We start from the raw sequence: 23,259 nt of genomic DNA on the forward strand, positions 1-23,259 counted from the left end.
AGCATTTCAGAAAAAAATTTACGTAAAAAACGTGATTTTTCAAAAACCTGTATCTCTTAAACCGCTTGATGAAAAAATTTGAAAAAAATCATGGTAGCTCATTTCAACGAGCACTAAAAGAAAAAAAATATTTGAAAAAAATCGGAGATGCAAAAGTCAAAAGGTGTCCGACTTGGCGTGGAATGCCCCATATATATATATATATGGGTCAAACCATTTTATTTCGCCTAATGTATTTTTGACCTTTATAAAAAATTTCAATACTTCGGGAAAATATTCTTACATGTTTTGGGATTACGAAATGCACAATGATTTGTAAAAAATAATTTCATTTCATATAAAAAAAGATATTATAAATTGAGAGTACATGAAAAAAGGTTACATTGACAGGCATTACAAAATATTTAAAAAAGGAGTAATCTCTTTAAGAAATATAAAAAAAGCGATTGCTATTTATTTTTAAAGACTTAATTTGTGATTTGAACTTGATAAAAGTATAAAATAATTTATAATAAACTGTAAAATATGTTATTTAAGTTTCTGTATGAAATGTCAAAAATCGATCATATTTAACAATTTTTTTTGACAAACTAATTTAATTTTCGTAAATCAGAATTATTTAAATAATAAGTATTTTAAATACACTTTATTATTATTTAAATACTTTTTTGATTATCAACTGAGAAATATAAAAAAATTTACCTTAAAAATGAACCATTCTTCATTTTATCGGGATTTTGAATGTTTGTAACTTCGTTGGAGAAAACCCGATTTATGCCAAATTTTTGGAGCATGTTGATTGAAACAATATCTTGCTGCTACTAAAATTTCGCGATGGGTTTTGCACTAGTTTTCAAAAAAAAATTGATTTAAAAAAGTGTTTATTTTGAAGGTTAATGACAAGTATTATAGCTGACTTGAAGTTGGTTTGTTTTAAACTGACTTTAAAAAAATCGTTTTATTTTGAATTTGGCTTTTATTCCAAGTAGCAAACCAACTTCAAGTCAGCTACAATACTTGTCATTAACCTTCAAAATAAACACTTTTTTAAATCAATTTTTTTTGAAAACTAGTGCAAAACCCATCGCGAAATTTTAGTAGCAGGAAGATATTGTTTCAATCAACATGCTCCAAAAATTTGGCATAAATCGGTTTTTCTCCAACGAAGTTACAAACATTCAAAATCCCGATAAAATGAAGAATGGTTCATTTCTAAGGTAAATTTTTTTATATTTCTCAGTTGATAATCAAAAAAGTATTTAAATAACAATAAAGTGTATTTAAAATACTTATTATTTAAATAATTCTGATTTACGAAAATTAAATTACTTTGTCAAAAAAAATTGTTAAATATGATCGATTACCCAAGTAGAAATATAATACTGGCATAGTACTGATCTTGTACTGACTGCCAGTATTGCAGTACTGACTCCAGTACTAAGTCAGTACTGGGAAAACCCTGGCTGGTAACGCTGTCCAGTACTGATTTTTACCGGCGGTCAGTATAAGCTCCTTATTTAATTATTAAAGCATGGGGAGTAATTTATTGAATACTAATAATTATTATTAGTATTAATTATTATTAATTAATTATTAGAATTCCTTTTATTAAAATAAGTTTTAAAAAAATATTTTTCTTATTTTTTCATTATTTATTTAAATCTTATGTATTTAAATTAATGACTAAATTATTATTATTACTGGTTATTAATTATTTAAACTTATACTTTATGTAACACTGTTAAGAATTATACACAAAACACTTAAAGCTAAGACGGAAAAATATCGCACGCACGGGGGACCGAACCCTAGACCTCGAGGACGCAAGTCGAATACACATACCGCATAGCCACGCAAGCTCGGGAGTTATCTCGCATAAACTTCCTTTTGAATTGTGGGACCGATATATACAGTGCTTTAATAATAAATCCACTGCATATTATATTTATTTCAAGAAAAATTATTATACATATATCTTTATATACATTTTATCAAGTCATTATGTAGTAATTAATAGATACATCATAATAATATGGTAGAAATTATTAATATAATTATTTATTTATTATTTTTAATCTAATTATTTATTAAAATAATAATAAAAAAAATTTATTTAAGAAAAATTTTTGTTAAATAAATAAATAAAAATATATATACAGCTTTAAAAAATAAAATTTTTTTTATTATTAATAATACGTAATAATTCTAAAAATAATTAATTAATAATAATTTATTATTATATTATTAAAATATATCTATTAGTTAATAATAAATTAATAAAATGTTTGATATTATTGTTGATGAATAATGTTTTTACAAATCTTTGCAAATATTTTAATTGTTAATAAATCAAACGATGTTCAATGTTTAATTACATTATAACAAATTTTGATTGTTTTTTTAACTCCTTCGCAGTACTGATTTAGTGTTAAGCCAGTTTTCTGCCAGTACTGATTTTAGAACTTTTCTAACTCCGACATAGTACTGATTCGGTTTTGGAGTCAGTATACTCCCAGTACTGATCGGGTTCCGAAAGTCAGTACCGACGGTCAGTACTGAGTCAGTACCATGTCGGTGTTTAACTCCGTCCTAACTCCGGACATTTCTACTTGGGATTTTTGACATTTCATACAGAAACTTAAATAACATATTTTACAGTTTATTATAAATTATTTGATACTTTTATTAAGTTCAAATCACAAATTAAGTTTTTAAAAATAAATAGCAATCGCTTTTTTTATATTTCTTAAAGAGATTACTCCTTTTTTAAATATTTTGTAATCCCTGTCAATGTAACCTTTTTTCATGTACTTTCAATTTATAATATCTTTTTCTATATGAAATGAAATTATTTTTTACAAATCATTGTGCATTTCGTAATCCCAAAACATGTAAGAATATTCTCCCGAAGTATTGAAATTTTTTATAAAGGTCAAAAATACATTAGGCGAAATAAAATGGTTTGACCCATATATATATATATATATATATATTCAAACGAGAAAAGTCTTCTGGAGTATGACAAAAATTGATATAATTTTTATTAAAATTTACAATTATTATTGAAATAATAAAATAGTAGTAAATCAATATAATAGTAGTAAATTTTAATAAAAAGTACCTATATAAATTTTGTATGTATAAAAGAAGAAGTAAAAACTTTGACTGCACTTTTTATGGTACCTAATTGTCATCCAGATCGAACATTTCTGATGTAAGTTTTTACCATTTTCTTTCGGGGTAAATTTTACCATTTTGAAAATAAAAAAAATTATTAAGAAAAATACGCGGAAACTGCAGGCAGTTTATGATTCATGACAGTATAGTAAAATTTGCTTTATTTCTTTTTCCCTTACATACAAAGATGACAAAATCTGATAGTACTTGACTTATATAAGTCAAGTACTATCAGATTTCGATATTGTATATATAGTTGAAGGCTTTCAAAGGTATTATATATATTCTGCATTTGACTCGATCATTGACAATAGACGTTATATATACGTGAGTTGCACGCATGCACGCACAATGAGTATAAATGCATTCACTGACGCAACCAATATTAACTTCCGCAGAAATATCTATACAACAGCAAGTACACGATTGAAAATTTTAAAATTCCTCTTGAATTTAAAAAGCGAAATTTGATTTCTGCGAATGCCGATGGATTTGTCAAAAACTCTTGCGGCGCAAGAGATGTAACATTTTTTAGTCCTCCTTGAGGCCCTTCTACAATAAAAAAAATTGAATCGAATAATTTTACTATCAAAGATCCAAGAACAAACAATAAGAACTCAGTGAAGAACTAGCGAAGCAATGATAAAAAAGAAAGAAGTTGTAACGTTTTGTGGAAGTGAAGAAAATGAAAAAAGAAATTGGGAGGGGAGGAGGATAAGGGAATGAAATGAAAGACCCATAGAACGCAGGAAAGGAGCACTTCGGGCGTGGGATTGAGAACGTTCTCACACTAGAAAATGTCCGCATGACGCACCTCTCCTTACCCCACACCCCCCTTAGGGATTTGATTTTTATCCTTATGGCCATATTAACTCGTCCCCCTCCATCCCCTATACACACCATCCTTCCGCTTCCTCTCACCCTCCACCCCCCGCCATCATCTTAATCCCCCAACATAATATGTATTCCATTTTGTAATTCTTGTCTCGTCTCTCGTCTTAAATTCCTCTCTTCCTCTCACCTTCTATACACCTCTTCTGGCTTTCAACACTCGAGTCACTGTCTCTATACGTATACATTTATATTCTATAAATAAAGAAGCAATTCTGGACATCACGTTCAATTAATTTTTTAATCCTTTTTTAATTAGAGACAACAGACGCATTTTTCTTTGTATGAAGAAGAAGTGTTTCGATTTTGAATTTATTTTTAGTTTTTACAATTACTAATTGCTACAATCAATGGTTCTTATAATCATTGGTTACTAAAATTACTAATGATTACAATCACTGGTTGTTACAATTACTTAATGTTCCAATCACTAAAAGTTCCAATCATTTATTGTTATAATTACTGCTGGTAACAATAAATAATCCTAATAGAAAAACAGCTAATTTTTTTGGCTGGATTTGTCAAGATGGCGGTCGTGATTGGTTGAAGGTTTTTCAACCAATCGTACACCGAAAAAAAAATAATTTTAATTTTAGACTATTCCTCTTCTTTTGCAGCATTTTTTCCTCTTATATATGGACACTAAAGTTTTCATTTCTAATTGGGAGGATTTTCCTCTTTTATATTTTCCATTAAATGTCATTTTTTAAACAGTTTGAAGCTACGTTCAGAAAAACAAAAAACAACTTAAAAATCTTCTTTCTACACGGAGAAAAATGGTGCTGAGTTGCTAGTAAAAATTCCTATGGAATAGTAATAATTCTACTTTTATATTAAAAATTTTACCGGGTAATATTACTGTAATGTTACGTGCTAAATGGGAAAGGGATATATGCAAGTAACCGAAATTTTTTTCCATAGCCATTGCGTAGTCGAGAGGCTTAGTGTAAATGCGTGCGATTTTAGGTTGCATTAGATATAAGTTATAGGTAGAGTTCGAATCTGTATAGATGTTAAGATTTTCCGATATGTTAAGTTGTTAATTGTAAGTATGAATATAGTAAAAGATATATATATATATATATATATATATATATATATATATATATATATATATAAGATGTATATATAAAGAGTGAAGCTTATTTGAAACTGAAAAGTTACCAACGTTTGTTCGACGAAAAATATAATACGTAACAATTTCTATTTCCCCGCCTCAGATCCAATTTTTTTCCACTTTCGAACCAGGTCGGGGAGGGCAACGATTTTGACTTTTTTTTGTCACAGATTTTTCAAAAATCCAGAAATTTCGAAACAATTTCTATTTTCTATATCAATTAAACTGTACTTAGGACTAGGGATTTTTAGTTTTTTTCTTAATTGTGCAATATTTGTCATAAGTAAAATATCTGCTAATGATAAAAAATAAGTTAATTAAACATTGTTTAAACAATATATTTTGTTAATATTTCAATTTATTGTACTTAAAACTATAAATTAATTATAATATAATAATTAAAATATAATATAATAATTAATAATTATAATATAATATAATTTTTTCTGAATTGTTAAACTTTTTATAAGTAGAACAGTTGATTATTCTCCATCCTTAGATAAAAGTAATTCTCGTGCTTCTATATCATTTTGCTTCCTCATAAAGGAAGCTTTGTATTAGCAAAATTTTGGATTGTCAATTTTTGACATATTTATAAATTTTTTTTTATTATGCCTAATACTTTAGTACTTTATATATGCACAGGAACTCCCCGTATAAATGTTCTAAATAAATAAAAAAAAATTTCGACGTATTTGACCTCCGAAGTCCAAAAAACGGATTTTAAAAATTTGTCCCGATGTGTGTGTGTACTAACATTACATTTGCCTCAATATCTCAGAACAAGAAAGAGCTAAAGGCCTCAATTTTTTTTAAATTGTAGGTCTCCCCGGGAGACATAAAATGAGAGTATTTTCAGCCCGATTCATGAAGTTTAACTATTTTTTTTTGCATTTTTCATTTTGTAAAAAAACGTTTTTTGGACATAACTTAAAAAAATTTTGGGACACTTATAAATATTTTTCTTTAGTTTTGTAGAGTTTTTTCACACGCATCTTTTGAGCCCTAATTGAACATTTTTCGTCCATATTAACCGGAGATATTAAACTTTTAAAAATCAAAAATTTTGGAAAATAAGACTTTTTTAAAAATTTTGTTAAAAAATGTAGAAGTTTAGTATTGTTTTGTATTTAGTTTTATAGAGTTTTTTCACACGCATCTTTTAAGCCCTAATTGAACATTTTTCGTCCATATTAACCGGAGATATTAAACTTTTAAAAATCTAAAATTTTGAAAAATAAGAATTTTATAAAAATTTTTTTAAATTATGTAAAAGTAACTTCAAAAAATTATTACCAACTTGAAGAGCATTAAAAAACGCTTCGATTGACCTGTTTTTTAACCTGATTCGGGCAGAAATTATAAAATTATTGGTATTTGAAAAATCAAAAATTGTGGAAAATATCATTTTTCAACATTCTTGTTTATTAACTTATGTGTAATTATTAAACTATTATTACCATTTTATAGAATATATAAAAACACGTTTTTTGGACCAAGATTAAATGATTTTTAACCCTCTTATAAAAAGTAATTCTTATATTTCAATTATTATTATTTCTATGAGGAAGCAAAGTGTTCATGAAATGAACACCAAAATTATAAAAATGTACAACTTGGCAGCGGTTCTTTTTCTATTTTTTGGGTTTCATGCCTCTTACTTGTAATATATGGATCTGATGATACCACCATGACCATCATGCATTAGCATGATGTCTTCATTAATAAAGATATGACAGCTCTGAGGCATTGGATACCAAGGGTATTCGTTCACGTAAATTTTGTCTGTTTCAAGGCAAAAATCACCAAATTTATCCGCATTGATCGGGTGTCTTGATGCTAACACTTGCAGAATTACGTATATCATTTTAAGTATATTAACATTTATACCTGTAATTGTGGCAATTATTTCATAATTTTGAAAATATTTTCTAGCTGTATTACCATCATTTGTTGTACCTGTGCCTTGCTTCACACAATCAATAAGCAAACCTAATTGACTACAAATTTCATTTTGAATTGTGTGTTTATTTCTCTGAACAATGTCTTTTTCTTTATTTGTCAGTCTAGTATCCAGTCTAAAAATTTTAGCCATGCATGTAAGCTTGAAACTCTATACTGATATCTGTAATGAGTGTGAATAAAGCTTTATCTTAGCTGCTTGTTCTGCGCATGGAACATAAATGCGCCACCCTTTATATATTACCTAACCCAACTTTACATTATTAACAATAAACTTGATTAACTGTAATGACATGTTCCAATGTATACTTAATGTATATCGTGACTTAATAAAATGTTTTGTTTAATATATTCTTTATAATAAGCTTAGCTTATTGCAATATCCTTCTTCGTTGACTTCTTTCTTACGAACACTGTCTATAGAATTCATCTCTTTTGGAGTAGCATGACATAAAGGGCATTTTTGAGTGGATGAAGTATTTGTGAGTGCTATGCGGGCCTTTCCGCCAATCATTGTGCATAACACATGATGCTCGAATGAAATTGTTTTACCTTCAAGGATAATTTTTGTTGGACTTAGCTCAGAAATTTGCTTCTTTAAATTATAAATTTCAGACTTTATTGTCTCTGTTGTTTCTATTTGGTAAGCAAACTTTATAGGACGACAAAGACGAGTTGAGTTTGGATTACGGTTTTTCCAAAATTGCATTAGTGAGGTATCTTTACTGTCACTTTCCAAGGATAGAGGTACTGTACACATCATAAAAATAGAATTACTTTGCAAACCACTTGAATTACTAAACGCTTGTTTATACTGAGTGAAACCTGAAGTACCATCACAACCATACTTAGATATTAATTTGAAAGAAGTATTATATTTTTCTACTACAGATTTTTTAACATCATCAATTTCCAATAGTCGTTTAGCTGTATGATCGAGAATATCTTGAAGCTTAATAGTTGCACTAGTTTCAGTAACTTCGATTTTAGGATAACATTTCGTTTTTGCATCAGTAATGTGCTTATATTCAGGTAAAACGTTTATTTTATTTGCCTTTAGTTTTTCTCTAATTATATTATACTGATGCTTAGTTAACTGAGCATCGACAAACATGGCTAAAACTTCGTCATCAGATAAAACATTTGTATACACTGCATTATAATTTTCATTTGTACTTTTTTTCACTACTGGTATCAAGTTTCTTAGCACAAACATTAAATAGCTCATTAATCGAAATATTTTCTAATGCTTGATTAATCCTTTTTCCTTTAGTTGTAGTGCTTACTTCTTCAAAAGATTTCGAAATTTTACGAGGCTTTCCAGAAGAAGGTGAAATGATAAAATCCTCATTTAACCATTTAATATTATTCCTAATGAATTTTTCTTTTCCATAAAAAGAATTTTTCTATTTTTTCAAAAATGTTGGTAGAAAGTGTTGATTCAATTTTAATTCAACAGACTGATGCACTTGTGCCTGAATTTCATAAGCTTTTTATATGATCTAATAAAACAAAACTAGTTTTTTTTAGTCAGAATTCATTAAAACATCCGCCAATTCACTGTTTTTAATAGAAATATTCATTTCAAAGAAAACTGTGAACAGTTGAAAAGAACACCAACCAAAAAAAAAAGAAAAAAAGAACACAATAATTTTTTAGATATATATTAATTCGCATAAAAAATGAAAAATTATATTAAAAAAAAGACTAATGCGAAAATGAACACAAAAAATACCACTTACCTGCCACACGAAAAATTCGTAATATTCAGAGCTGAATAGTCTTCTGTATTTATAATCTATGAAACGCGTGTCGTTTGTGAGACAATTTATTGGAATTACGATTAAACGCTCATATTAGTTAAAAATTAAGCTCTATATAAACATTATATCAAATGAAGTCTATAATGATAGAAGTTTTAAAATATAAATAAAAAACAATGTATTCTGGAAACATAGTATTTATTTAGAATGTAGTAATTAATAATTGAACAAAACTGAAACAAGAACTTTTAAAATTGACAATTTTGATAAACGAAATAGGAACAAAACCAAATGTCTCATTATTTTTTTTAGAGAAAAAAAAATTGCAAATTTTTATAGACAACATAAAACAAGTTGAAAATGTTTGCAGTTCTATAGTCAAAATAAAAAGAAAGTCGAAAATGTCGCATTTTAATAAAGAAAATCGAATAATTAACAAGCGGGCGCAAAATACTTTTCAAATTTCAAACTGGATTGTTAAGAGGACAAGACCATCTACAAGACCCAAGAAAGAAAATTCAATTATACTCAAAATAAAAAAAATGACAAGCAAAACAATTTTTTTTCTATAACATCAAGTAAGTCGACATGCCTGATTTGAAATGCATTTTGTCTACTGTGTGATTCTTGGATAGATAGTTTATGAATTGAAATTATTGTTATGGTCCAATTGGATGCATAAAACAAGAAACTTTCAATGAAATACCGAATAAAAATTAATTAATAAGTAGATTAAGCAAAATAATCAGAAAAATCAATAAAAATGAAATTGACCTTTTTAAAACTTGTGTAATAAATTTTTCGCGATAATATGAAAATTTCTCTATCTAAAGGAATCATAATAGAAGCAAAATCAAGCATTGTTGGTTAGTCAAAGAGTATTATAAACGAAATAAAAATTATTTTCTAAAAAGTGCAAAAATCCCATGTTAATTAAATGGGAAATGTATTGTTATTTAGGCAGGGTTAAACGGCATCGTAAAATTTTTTTATAGTTTCTAGAATTGTTTTTAGGTCAAAAAGAAACGATTTTGACGATACCCAAATGAAAATAGCTAACTTCGGAAATAACGGACACCCTAATATATATACTAAAGAATATCTCTTCGTATTCATCGAATCTTTAGCGATTGATCCTTGGACTCGTTTTGCATATAGTACAACAACTATATTTCAATAATAATTAGAGTCCGGAAACTCTAGCCGATAATGATCAAGTGCTCCCCTTTAATTAAGTTTTCGTCTCGCGAACAAGCTAATTGTAAAGTATGCATTTGTAAAATGACGGGCTTATATTCATTTTATACGGATGTTTAATTTTATGTTCAACGAACGTTAATTCAATATTATTTCACTTTTGATGCACTTTTATAATATATACATATACACTTCAATGCAATATTTCATTTGTCAGTATAGTGTATAATTATATTATTCCTATACATTGAATATGCTTTCTATTCAAATTTTATTATTTTTTATTCAAATAAATTACTACTGAGAAATAATAAAAATAATAATTATAATAATACTAAATTAATAATTTGTGATAATTATACCGAATATTTTTGTTATATTTTCAAAATATTGAAATATATTCAAAAATTGGAGACATTAAAATATATAAATTAAAGTATAAATTAAAATATAAATTAAAATTTAAATTGAAGTATAAAAAGTATTTTTTAAGTAAAATGAAAAAAATCGAAAAAATAGAAAATTTGTAAGAAAATTAAATAAAATAGAGTAGAAAAAAGGTAGTAAAATAGATATTTCCATTATTGTGAGAATATTGTTTTTCCATTAAAAAAAATGAAAGTTAGGTTTGTAGTGGAAGAGACGACATCGATTATTAAGCCGGTGAAATTATCGTTTTGGCTAATAAATTTTGTAATTTGCATAACAATAATAAGTTGAATATCTTGTTCCGCGCGTAACATTTGCTATTGTAAGAATGTAATTGAATCAATACAGGGATTAAGGTTCAATTAGGACTTAAAAAGGAGTTGTCAGAGTTAAATAGAACTTACGCAGGAGGAAAAGAACACCAAGGGTTTCTTAGGTGCAGGTTAGGGTTAAATTATACTTACAAGGAGGTAAGCAGGTCTAAAAGTTCGACTCGGGACTTCATGAAATGTCCAAAAATGTTGGACACATTCTGAAGTAAATATATTTTTCACAATGTGGCTGCACTTCATGAAACGTCTAGGCATTTCATGAAGTGCAGGCACATTGTGAAAAAAATATTTACTTCACCACGTGTCCAATATTTTTGGACATTTCATGAAGTGCAACAGCCAATTATGCATTTTGTGAAACTAAATAAAATTTCACAATACGTCCAAATATAAAATGCATTTCATGAAATGCCCAAGTCGTTGAATGCCGATAATGAAGAAATTGTATTAACTTTCTTAGTATTATTTCTACGGTATGTATAATCTCAAATTAAAATCTGATTCCCCACCTTAACCGATTAATTAGTCATTCATTTACAAATCAATGTCATTATCTGTCTATTAATGTAGTGTTGTTAGTACATTTGAAAAAGAAAGACTGATTATCTAATATAAATTTTTTTTAATTTATTTCAATTTTCTTAATTATAAAAAATTAAATTTCTTTTATTTATATTTAAATTATGGTTTTACAGATTACTTACAGTTTATTTTTTGTCGAGACTATTTCACTACCACGCGCGTCACAGATTCGTTTTCCATTTTTTTAAAAATATAAATTAGATAATCAGTCTTTCTTTTTCAAATGTACTAACAACACTACATTAATAGACAGATAATGACATTGATTTGTAAATGAAAGACTAATTAATCGGTTAAGGTGGGGAATCAGATTTTAATTTGAGATTATACTTACCGTAGAAATAATACTAAGAAAGTTCATACAATTTCTTCATTATCGGCATTCAACGACTTGGGCATTTCATGAAATGCATTTTATATTTGGACATATTGTGAAATTTTATTTAGTTTCACAAAATGCATAATTGGCTGTTGCACTTCATGAAATGTCCAAAAATATTGGACACATGGTGAAGTAAATATTTTTTTCACAATGTGCCTGCACTTCATGAAACGTCTAGGCATTTCATGAAGTGCGGTTTTTCACAATGTGGCTACGACATATACATATTTAAATTCAACAGGTTCATTTACATCCTCATCAATTGTTGATGATTCTTGAACAAACGTCACGTGGGAACAATCCCAAGATGACAGGGTATCATTATTATTTTTTTATTTATGCTTTATTGAATCTATTTACAAACAAACCAAATTTTTTTTTTCGTTGGGTCTCTGATTTTTAGTGTTTTTATGTTTTTAGTAGAGCCGTTGGGTGAACAATGTGACCGTTTTTGAATGAATTTTAAACTCCAAAGTATTATTTTAAGCCAGTTGTTGATTCCGAGAATTTGTACCAATGTTGGTACCAACCAGAGATGTTAAAAATGGGTCTCAAAACCTATTTAAAATGCTAAATACTAAATGGTATCACAAAAAGTATTTCAAATATAAAATATAAAATAGTTTTCAAAAAGTTATTTCAAATGCAAAATAGAAAATACGCATTTTCAAAATGGTTTTACAAAATAAAATGCTTTTTTTTAAATGAACTTTATTTTTACGTAACTTTTTGACTTTTCCATAAAATAAGATTATTGTATCCCTTATGAAACTGTTTTATATATTATTTTATTAATTTGACTTTATACAATAAACTAATTTTTTGAAAAAATTGTAAGAAAACTTTTTCAGCAATTAAATAAAATATCTCATTTTCGAATGCTTGATGTGAAATCCTATGTAAATATTGAAATTTTGAACCTGAAAATTTCCGTTTTTAGTATGTAAAAATGAATATTTTCCCATAAAGTTTGGTAAAATTTAAAAGAAAATTAATTAGCCAAAGAATCTCCTTAAAAGAAAAAATTGCTACAATATAAAAAAAATTTTCTTGTATTTTGCATTTTCAAATACAAAATAATGAAAAAAACCATTTCAAATCAAAATGCAAAATGGTTTTCGGCAAATGCATTTAAAATGTAGAATGAAAATAGGCATTTTGCATTTGAAATAGATTTATTTGAAATAGTTAACATCTCTGGTACCAACATTGATTGTTGGTACATTGATACCAGTTCTTTTAATTATAAACTGAAGAGTATTATTTTAAGTGAGTTGTACAAATGTTGGTACCAAGAACTAGTTGCAATGTTCGTACCAAAAACCATTAACAATATTGGAACCAATGATGATACCAATAACTGGTACCAATGTTGGTATAAAGAACTGGTAACAATGTTAGTACCAATAACTGGTACCAGCGTTGGTACCAAGAAGAATAAATACTGTTAAAGATTCCGAACATTGCAGTCAAGGTAATTTCAACGGTTAGAAAAGTTTCAATGCTGTGTGGGAGCATTATTGGTACTAAGAACTAGTAACCATTGTTGGAACCAGAAAACCTTAATTTGTTTCTTTATTGTTAACAAAAACCTGCTGTTACTTTTTTCTTGGTTGAAAATCAAAAATTTAATACATGCCCGTGTAGAAAAATTTCGGGGCAGTCTGGAGTCCAGTGATTGCCCCAACTAGACGCATGTGGACGGTCTAACTGTATGCTATATGGGATTTTTCTGGACGGTCTAATTTAGAGTGTCTAACTGTATGCTATATGGGACTTCATTGGCATCACTAGAATTCAAAATTTTTAAAGTACAAATCAAAGTACAATCAAGACTTTAGTGTCCGATTTGTCGGTCTTCTTTGAATTTATATGGATTGTCACTTCAAAATTCAATGGAATAATTTAGTCAATCTAAAGAATCGTTCAAAAATAAATATTGTAGGTTTATATGAATTATTATAAATAAAATTTTCAGTGAATTTAATTAAAAATTCCAAAGAACTTAGATTTTTGAAAAATGCCTAATAATTCAAATTCTCCTGAAATTAGATAAATTTTTTAACATATTGTATTTGATTAACTATTAAAAATAATTTATCTGTAGAAGAATTTTAGTTAAAAACACTATAAACAATTGAGTGTTGGAGAAGTTACAGATTATTGTAGAAATTTAATTATTTTCAAAAGTAACAAAATTCTACACAGAAATTCAATTATGTTCAAAAATTTTTTTAAATTCTCATCAAAATTTCAATTATCTTTATAAATAATAAAACCGTTCTCTGAAATTCAATTATTTTCCAAATTTTTAACAAGATTCTTGGCAAAATAAAATGTAAGCAAAAATTTAATTACTTTCATAAATAAAAAATCTTTCACAAAAATTCAATAAGTATTTACAAATTTTTTATAAGTTTCTTCTCAATAATTCGATTATTTTTATAAATAATAAAATTCTCAGAATTTTTTTATTATTCAAAATTTCTTAGTTAATCTCAGAATTTCTTAATTATTTTTAATACAATTATAATCGAATTCTTCGAAAAGTGTATAATTGAAGGGCTACATAAAATAAGGGGACGAACGCGAGGCTTGGAAGGGATATTACCAGTCGGGTAGCAGTGACAAGCCTTGAGCCGCTCACTGCTACCTGACTGATATTATCCCTTTCAACCACGCGTTCGTCCCCTTATTTTATGTAGCCCTTCAATTATACTTAAGAATTCTATTAAAATTCGTCATAAGAATTCAATTAGGGGAACATAGTCTAGGTCGGCCACCTTTTTGACTTTTGTTTATAACTTTTTTTTAAAAATAAATTTGGACAATTGAAGTATATGGTTGGAAAGTCCTGTTTAATAGGAACATCTTTTCTGTACAAAGTAAATTGATTGGTTTTAAAATGAAAAAGTTATAAAGATTTAAAAAAAAAAAAATTTGTAGTCGAGGTTGGCCATTACAGTCAAGGTCGGCCATGTTTAAAATTCAAAGGGCATTAATCGTTAAAAAATAAAATAACATGTTTGGAGCTACGGAAAATTGATTCTTTATTGTTTACAGTTTGTAACTTAATGAAATAACAAAATAATAACAATAAACAATATAAAAAAATAAATATAAATAAAAAAAAATTTTGCACTAAAATATTAATAAAATTAAATAAAAATATTAATAAGATGATCAATTATATTATGAGTTATACAGAATTGCAGTTTTTGCAAATGAAGTAGCTCGTTCTCATCTTTGCGCATTTTAAACACATAGTGGCCGACCTTGACAGTAAGTAACATTACCGAATTGTTGTAACCATAAAGAAATACGTTTCGGGATTCGATTTTTTACTTTGTTTTTCTTTCAACCATGAGTCCCACAAATTTTCTGCATACTTGCCTTGACGATTCAATTTGTTTTTTATCTTTTATTAATGGTTTTTCACATTATGCACAAAACTTTTTTTGAGCTTTTTTTGTACCGACGTCACAGAAAACACAATTTTCGATTTTCCGAAAATGTAATTGAACAAAAAGTTAGGTTACACTAAGACAAGCTTCGACAAGCATGCGCGTAGGTGGCGCTAGTGAACTTGTCCAAAAAATCGCGATGGCCTATCTAGACAGTAGACCAACCTTGACTACATTCCCCTATTTAAAAAAATTTTGATAAAACTGAAAGTAATACTTTAAAAAATTGTTTAATGATTATAATTGTAGTAAGAATTATTTATTTAAATATTCATATATAATAATTAAAATAATTCGGGATTATTATGTGTAATAATTTTAGTCATAGTTTTTACTTCGTCCTTATAAGCAACATAATATATGACACTGGCTTTGATATAGTAAATTAGGAGAGTTCACACCCAGACTTCAGTGGCCGTGCGGTTTAAATGCTTCGAGTCGGGTCGTCAAGGGTGGGGGGCGTAAGTTCGATCCCACATGCGAGCGGATATTTTTCATTGTAAGTGTTATATAAAATAATAAAATTGCTATATTTAATCTGTATAAGTGTTATAAATTAAAATTGTAAACATGTTTGTAAATAATGTTAAAGACCTGTTAAAGAATGAATTTAAAAAATGTACCAATTAACGCAAATTGTTTTTTTTATTAAAATTATTTTTCAATATTACTATTTTAAATGATATTTAATGCTAGTGCAGTATATTATTTATTTGAAAATAATATAATTATTATAATAATAATTTATTGTCATTTAATACATATACACACATATATATATAAATAACAATAATATTTATAATTATTAATAATTCATATTTTCACATTACATTGAATAAACGTGAGAACCGAGTAAATTTGGGTACCGTAATCTGGGGCTATAAGGAACAGATTTCAGCTTTAAAGTCTTGCAACTTTTTTTTTTATTGAAATATTGCCTTAATTTTTTTTTCTTTTCTTGATCTTGGCGAGCACTTTGAAGGGTTAAAGAATTGTTTTGATCAAAGCTGGAATTTTAAGCAAAAAATACGAAAAAGACGCATTTTTTCGAAATTACAAAATGGGGCTATAAGGAACAAGGCGGTAAAACTATTGGAAAACGTATTTAAATTTAAAGAAATTATTTTTTATTGATCGAAAGTAAACACAGAATATAAAACAAATGTAAAAACAAAACTAAACGTTGCTGGTATCATCAGTTGAGGTCGATGATGATAACTGGTCGTTTTTTGTGACTTGTCGGTACCAACACTCTTTTACAATTTCGGACCATCTTTGAACACTAAAAACCAAATTAGGTGATAAAAAACAAACGAAATTACGAAAAACTTACGTTTTGACAACACACTTTAACAATTCGGAAGAAATAATTGTGTTCCTTATATACCCGCCGTTTGTGAATTTTGGTTTTTTTCTCGTAAATCTTACTGTAAATACAAAATAAACGTATTTATTACTTAGTGAACTCAATAAAACTTCCCATAATAAATCCCTTTAATAAAAAAAAAATACTTTGAGAAGTTAAAATAGGAACAACTTACCTCGGCAATCAAATGTTTCCCAAGTTTGAAATTTCACTAAAACACAATTACTCACTTACAAGCTACTACTGTTCACAAAATTATTAATAGTCGCAATTATTGCATTGAATCGTATTGGCAGTTACCCCAGCAACAATTTTTCAAAAGCAAGTAACACAATTTATTCATACACGGCCCCGATAACTTCAACTCCACCCGAACACAGAGTTTTGTTTCTTATAGCCCCGGTGTTCCTTATAGCCCCGGTTTACGGTAAATTATTTAAAATTAAAAAACTGAAATATTGAAATCGAACCTAAAATTTTAAATATTAGGGTAATGTCACCTTGAGTGGACCGCCTAAGCTTTTTTTCGAAAAAATTCTTTATGAAAGCAAATTAATCGGAAGTTTCTATTCCATGCTTTAGTTTAGATCCCTAGGTAAGTATGTTTACACCATAATAGCTTTGATTTTCTTTTATTTGGAAAAAACAATTGACTTTAAAAAAATAGCAAATTTTTAAAGAATGAAAAAAGTGTAACCTTGAGTGGACCACTCCTAAAAAATTGTAAAAGTTATTCTATTTTCTTTAATTTATTTAATATTTCTGATATATTAAGGGCATCCGGGAAATAATACTGGTTTCGTGATAGACGTCTCATTTAAAAAGAAAAGAATATTTTGAGTCGGGATTTTTTGGTAAATATAGAGAAATGCTCTGGGACCAGCGGTCCTCTCGGAATTTAGAGAAATTTTAATAAATAATTACTGAAAAAAATTGTTTAAATATACGGAAAAAGGGGTTTTGAACGGTTCAGTATAGACGTCTCATTTTGAGAGGATAAAATATTTCGGGTTCATATTTGGAGGGGTGATAGAGGAAGACTCTCCGAGGAGCGGCCCTCTCCGTTTTTGCAATAATTTTGAGAGGAAATTATTTTATTAACGATTGAAAGTGGAGTAATTTGAGATTAATACATTTCCTTAGTTCGAGTCGCGACCACTTCCGAGAATTGGCGCCACCTCCTTGACCACTGACACATAGATCCACTTGTCTGTGTGCTCACCGCCATATTGTATCTCACTTTCGCCAAAAATCCAACTTTTGTAATTTCGTTTTTCAATATTTATTTCAAAAATTACTTGCAAATTTCGAGAATATTCTTTATCATCATGAATTCCCCTAATTATCATGATAAATCCGAACTAAATATCTCTAATTATTTAGGAGTGAGACGACACGCGGGAAAACACTTTTTGGGCTCGATTTTTCCCGGATGCCCTTAAAACAAAATTTATGCTTATGCAGCTTCAGACCATGATTGTGTCGCAATGTTTACAAGTGAAACCACTTTTAATAATTTTGGCACACGGAGAAAATTTGTTCCTTACATTTTACCGAATTTTTCAATAAACTTGGGATATAGTAGCATAATCGTAATTTTTAATAATTTTTATATTATTTTTTCGGTAACAATATTTAAAATCTAATGTGATATCTTTATTCCTTAAGAACTAGTACTGTAAAAGTTGAAAAAAAAATTGAAACTGAACGTTTAATGTAAATTAAATAAATACCTCCTTGATGGGCACTAACGTTTTAGGAATAGTTCGGTAAAACTTTCTTGACTTGCTTAAAATGTTAGTTTTCAGGAATAGTTCGGTAAAACTTCCTTGACTTGCCTAAAGTTTTAGTTTTCTGGATTGAAATACTTTATTTTAAGTGTCCCGCAGTCAAATGAAAGACTTTCACTCTAATAGTTGATTTTTCCAACTTATTTAGACTTAATTAATAATCATTTTATTATTATTTAAATTAAAATTCAATTAATTAATTAATTATTTTAAACACTTATTAATTGCCAAATATGTAATAAATGCTTTTAAATCAAGTAAAAAGAAAATATAAAATGGCAATAACATACTTATTTTTTTAACATATAATTTATTCATTTTAATTAAATATGAATAATAGTAAGTAAGTAAGCAAGCAATCAAGAAAGCAAGTAAGTAAGCAAAAAGGAAATAAATAAGTAAGCAATTAAACATATAAGTAAGTATGTAAGTAAGTAAATAAGTAGGTAAGCAAGTAAGCAAAAAGGAAATAACTTGCTTGCTTACTAGCTTACTTTCTTATTTGCATACTTACTGGCTTATTTCTTTCTTGCTTACTTTGCTTACTTGCTTACCTACTTATTTGCTTACTTCCTAATTTCCTTCTTGCTTACTTGCTTGTTTCCTTTCTGATTACTTACTTCCTTATATGCTTACTTGCTTACTTTCTTATTTCCTTCTTGCTTACTTTGCTTACTTGATTATTTCCTCCTTGCTTACTTTGCTTACTTGCTTATTTCCTTCTTGATTACTTACTTTCTTACTTTCTCACTTGCTTATTTCCTTCTTGCTTACTTTATTCCTTATTTGCTTACTTGCTTATTTCCTTTTCGCTTTTTAGTACCTCACAATTATTATTTAATATTTCAGAAAGATTAATTTTCTATTAATAAATTTAATAATTTCCAACTTGCACTTTTAATATGTATATTTTTAATTTTAAACACAAAAATTTGAGAACAATAAGGATTTTCATAAATTATTGTTTTATTCCATTAAATACAAATTTAAACATTTTTCTTTATAATAATAAAAACATAATTTAAAAATATTTCATAAATTGACCTTGAATATAGTTAGAAATGATTCATTAATATAAATAATTTTTAATTTTGTACAACGATAGTTTATTAATTTGAATCTTTCTCACAAGCGGTGAAATAAAATTGAGATTAATATATAAGGACAGTTGAAACTTTCTGAAGCATTAATGTAAAGCGTGCGATGTGTGTATTAGTGTATGCGTTTAGAATGTACTGTAGGCAGGTGTATCAATTAGTATTTGTTCGTAAACAATTGTAGGGGGTTTAGGTAGTGATTAAAGTAGGTAAATTGAGAGTTACGGCAGTATTAATATAGATCTACTGAAGTAACATTATTTTTTATTTTTGTTCTTCAAGTTTTACCGAACTTTCAGTAAATTGCAACTCGTCAGTTTTACCGAAGACTTTATCTTACGTTTTACCGAACTTTCAATAAATTGCAACTCGTCAGTTTTACCGAAGACTTTATCTTACGTTTTACCGAACTATTCAATAAATATGAATGTAGCGAGCACTTGGCTTAGGTTTTACCGAACTGTAAGTGAAGCGCTAATACATGTATCGTGAGCTTTATGATTTTTACATTATTTTTCAATGCAATTTCTTTTACAGTCTAGTTCTTGAAAAATTACTGTTTTGACACTTCATCCCAGTTTTACCGAACTAAATTCAGTAAAATTTCAGGAATAAATTTTCTCCGTGCACATATCACATCAATATCACAAAAAAATTAATAAAGAACATAAAACATAGTTTCAAACCAATTTATTGTCAATTTATTTCCTTAAAAATGGTAAACTGACATTAAAAATATAAAAAACAGGCAGTCCTCTCATGGTTATAAACAGTGGTCCACTCATAGTGAAATACAATTTTTTATGGCAGCCACCACAATTTTTTTTTGAGTCAAAATTATCACTTAATTAAACTAAGACAATCAATTTCAATGTCCAAAGTAGTAGGAAAAAAAATAAGTTACCTTTTAAAACTTAAATTTTACACTACTTTTACACTTCCGAATCACTTTACTCATTGTAAGAGCGACTTCTTTTTTGGTTTGTATTCTTAAAAATGCGTTACATCAAACAATAACGTACATGTTTACGCTGTCAGATAACTTAAAAGCTCAGGTGGTCCACTCAAAGTGGCGGTCCACTCAATGTGACATTACCCTAGCGCTGCTCATTAGCCCTGATTAGCACGTCCAGTCTGGACCAACGCGTGGTTCAATCGTCACTGGTCTGATTAGCCCATGGTCAGACAGTCTTTTCAGCGCCCAGTTAGAGAATACCTTTCTGGTACCACACTAGAACCCAACAATTTTTCTACACGGGTGACTGAATGTCCATTGGTGGTTTCCAATAAAGAAAGTAACAATCGACATGGTATTTTTTCAAAGAAACAAAACGAAAATAACAAGTGCTCGGTGATTTAATTCGATTGCAGTTACATTTCGAGTTCATCGTGCCGTGGACTTAAAACCTGCGTTCATTTACAATGAATCGTGAGCAAAACCCTTCTGGTAACTTCCATGAAAAGAGTTGCAATTATGGAAGACCCCGTTTCATTGCAGTTAGGCCTCTATCTACTATCAGATAATAGGATTAACTTGGAAAAGCGAGTAAATGGGCACTCAGAGTTGCAAGGAGAATTAAATGTGTAACGCGGAAATTGTTAAGACAACGTCGTGGGATTTTTCTTTGTATATATATGTATATATACTTTTTCTAAATACTATTTCTATTTAAATCTATTCTATAATTTATATATATATTTATAATTATATATTAATAAATATAAATAAAAAAATAACCAAAGAATAATTAAACTCACTCCCACGCATATATTTGCACTGTACTCGAAATTTCACTAATCGAAAATACAATTTTGTGTAATCGTATATATAAACAGGATACGCGAACATATATATAATCTGTGCGATGCTGTCATTATTTATAGGATGAAATCAATAATGGTGTTTGAACCCCTTTTACAAAATCTATACTAGCTTAAAATTACATATATTAGGGGAACTTAATCGAGTTTCAAATTTCATTTCAAAATCGACTTTTTTATATAGAGATATTAGAAAGAAAAGAATATTTATCATCCTAATGAAACGAGTATGAAATTTCAAAATTAATTCAAATTGAAAAATATAGTGAAATTATATGCGGGGAATATTATTTCGTTTTTTCAAATTACTTTTTAAAAGGGATGACTTTCTTTTGACTAAACAGATTAAGAAACTGATTTTTAAAAAGTATATAATTGTCTTAATTTTTATTTTAAACCTAAAAATGACAACTTTTTTAAGGATATCAAATTGAGACAAAATACTTATCAAAATTGTTGCAATGTCGTTACATTGTAACAATTTTGATAAGTATTTTTGATACGTTTTTTGTCTACATTTGATATCTTTAAAAAACGGTGAAGTTTTCTTTTTCTTGTAAAAACAAAGTCTTAAAAACTTTGTTACAGTAAAGGAAATGTACACTGTAAAAAAAGGGAGTTAAATTTTAACTCCCCAGGGGATTCTATAAAAATCGCACCCATGGGAGAGTTAATGCGAGGGGAGTTAAATAAAGAGAGTTAAAATTTAACACCCAAATGCTAACTTCCCATGGAAAAAATAACTCGCGCGGGTGTTGAATGAAGGGAGTTAGAAATTAACTCTCTTTTGGAGTTGATTTTTAACTCGAAAAATTTAACTCCCAACTCCTGAGTCCGTTAACTCCCTAAATTTTTTACAGTGTATAGAGTGTGATAGAAAATGAAATGTGTATAATAAAAATATTTTTATCAAAAAAGATGTTCTGTTATAGAAATAGAAAAAATTTGAATATTCACTCTGCCAACGAAGAAGCGCCTATAGCATTTGGCTGTGTCATCTTGGTCTATCCTTGGTTGCCACGCTGGCTGGGCTGGTAAGAGGGCTCTACCCGCAGAATCTAGAGTATGTCTGTGATCCGTACCATCGACCCAGTATCCTGGTGGTGTGACAACCAAAGGCGGTTTCTGAGATCCAGAATTTGCCTGCTGAATAGCTTGCTCCATAAGGGCTCGACCCAGTGGAGCATCGCCAACTGGAGATGGTGATGGTGTTGGCGTTGTGATTTGTGACGCTGGACTAGACGCCGATCTCTCATCTCTAGACGCCTGTTGACAAATAAGCAGAAAACAAATCTTTAATTTTAACTTCCACAATTATTATTTTAAATACAATGTAGGTATTTTGAAATAATTTTAAAATTACAATTATTTAGATTTTTACTTCATTTTAGAAATTAATTAAATTATTTTAAAAATTAACATTAAGTGACGAGACTTTCTTTCGAAAAAGTTGAGTTTGCGTTGAATCGATGAAAAAAGGAAAACAGAAAAAGACAATGGAATTTATATTTAAAAGTCACTGACACTTCCGATAAAAATCTACGGTTATTGTTGCAGAATATCTGCTATTGTTCTGCACCAGGTTCGTCAATTCTCTGCCTGTTCACTGGGCATGAATAGAGTAACAATTCTATCTGCATCACTGCAATGTCTTATAATATATGAAATATTCTCAGATTATTCCGGAGCTAAAACAAGACATATCGCATTCTCTCTATACACACAATAGTCTCACTTTTCCTCAACAATCTAAAATTTCTTTCCATCCAAGTTTATGTAATCCACTATTTTTCCATATAGAATTTTTCCATTCGAAATTATAACAAGAACATATGGTCAAATTTTTAAAAAAATCTATAGAAAAGCGTTTCGGGGATGTGATACCTAAA

The 23,259-nt window shown here is 28.3% G+C and overlaps 1 protein-coding gene across 5 annotated transcripts in view; it reads right to left on the reverse strand.

Moving 5' to 3' along the window:
* The window catches only part of LOC122509863 (rap1 GTPase-activating protein 1), a 412,641-nt gene that overhangs the window by 19,122 nt on the left and 370,260 nt on the right, over positions 1 to 23,259 (reverse strand). For all 5 annotated transcript variants that reach the window (XM_043624154.1, XM_043624155.1, XM_043624153.1 and 2 more), the window contains one exon: positions 22,328 to 22,636. In XM_043624154.1, coding sequence (XP_043480089.1) covers positions 22,328 to 22,636 — 309 coding nt within the window. The remainder of the gene's footprint in view (positions 1 to 22,327; positions 22,637 to 23,259) is intronic.

The sequence above is a fragment of the Leptopilina heterotoma genome, unplaced genomic scaffold, assembly GCF_015476425.1.
Source record: "Leptopilina heterotoma isolate Lh14 unplaced genomic scaffold, ASM1547642v1 Lhet_63, whole genome shotgun sequence".
NCBI lineage: Eukaryota > Metazoa > Arthropoda > Insecta > Hymenoptera > Figitidae > Leptopilina > Leptopilina heterotoma.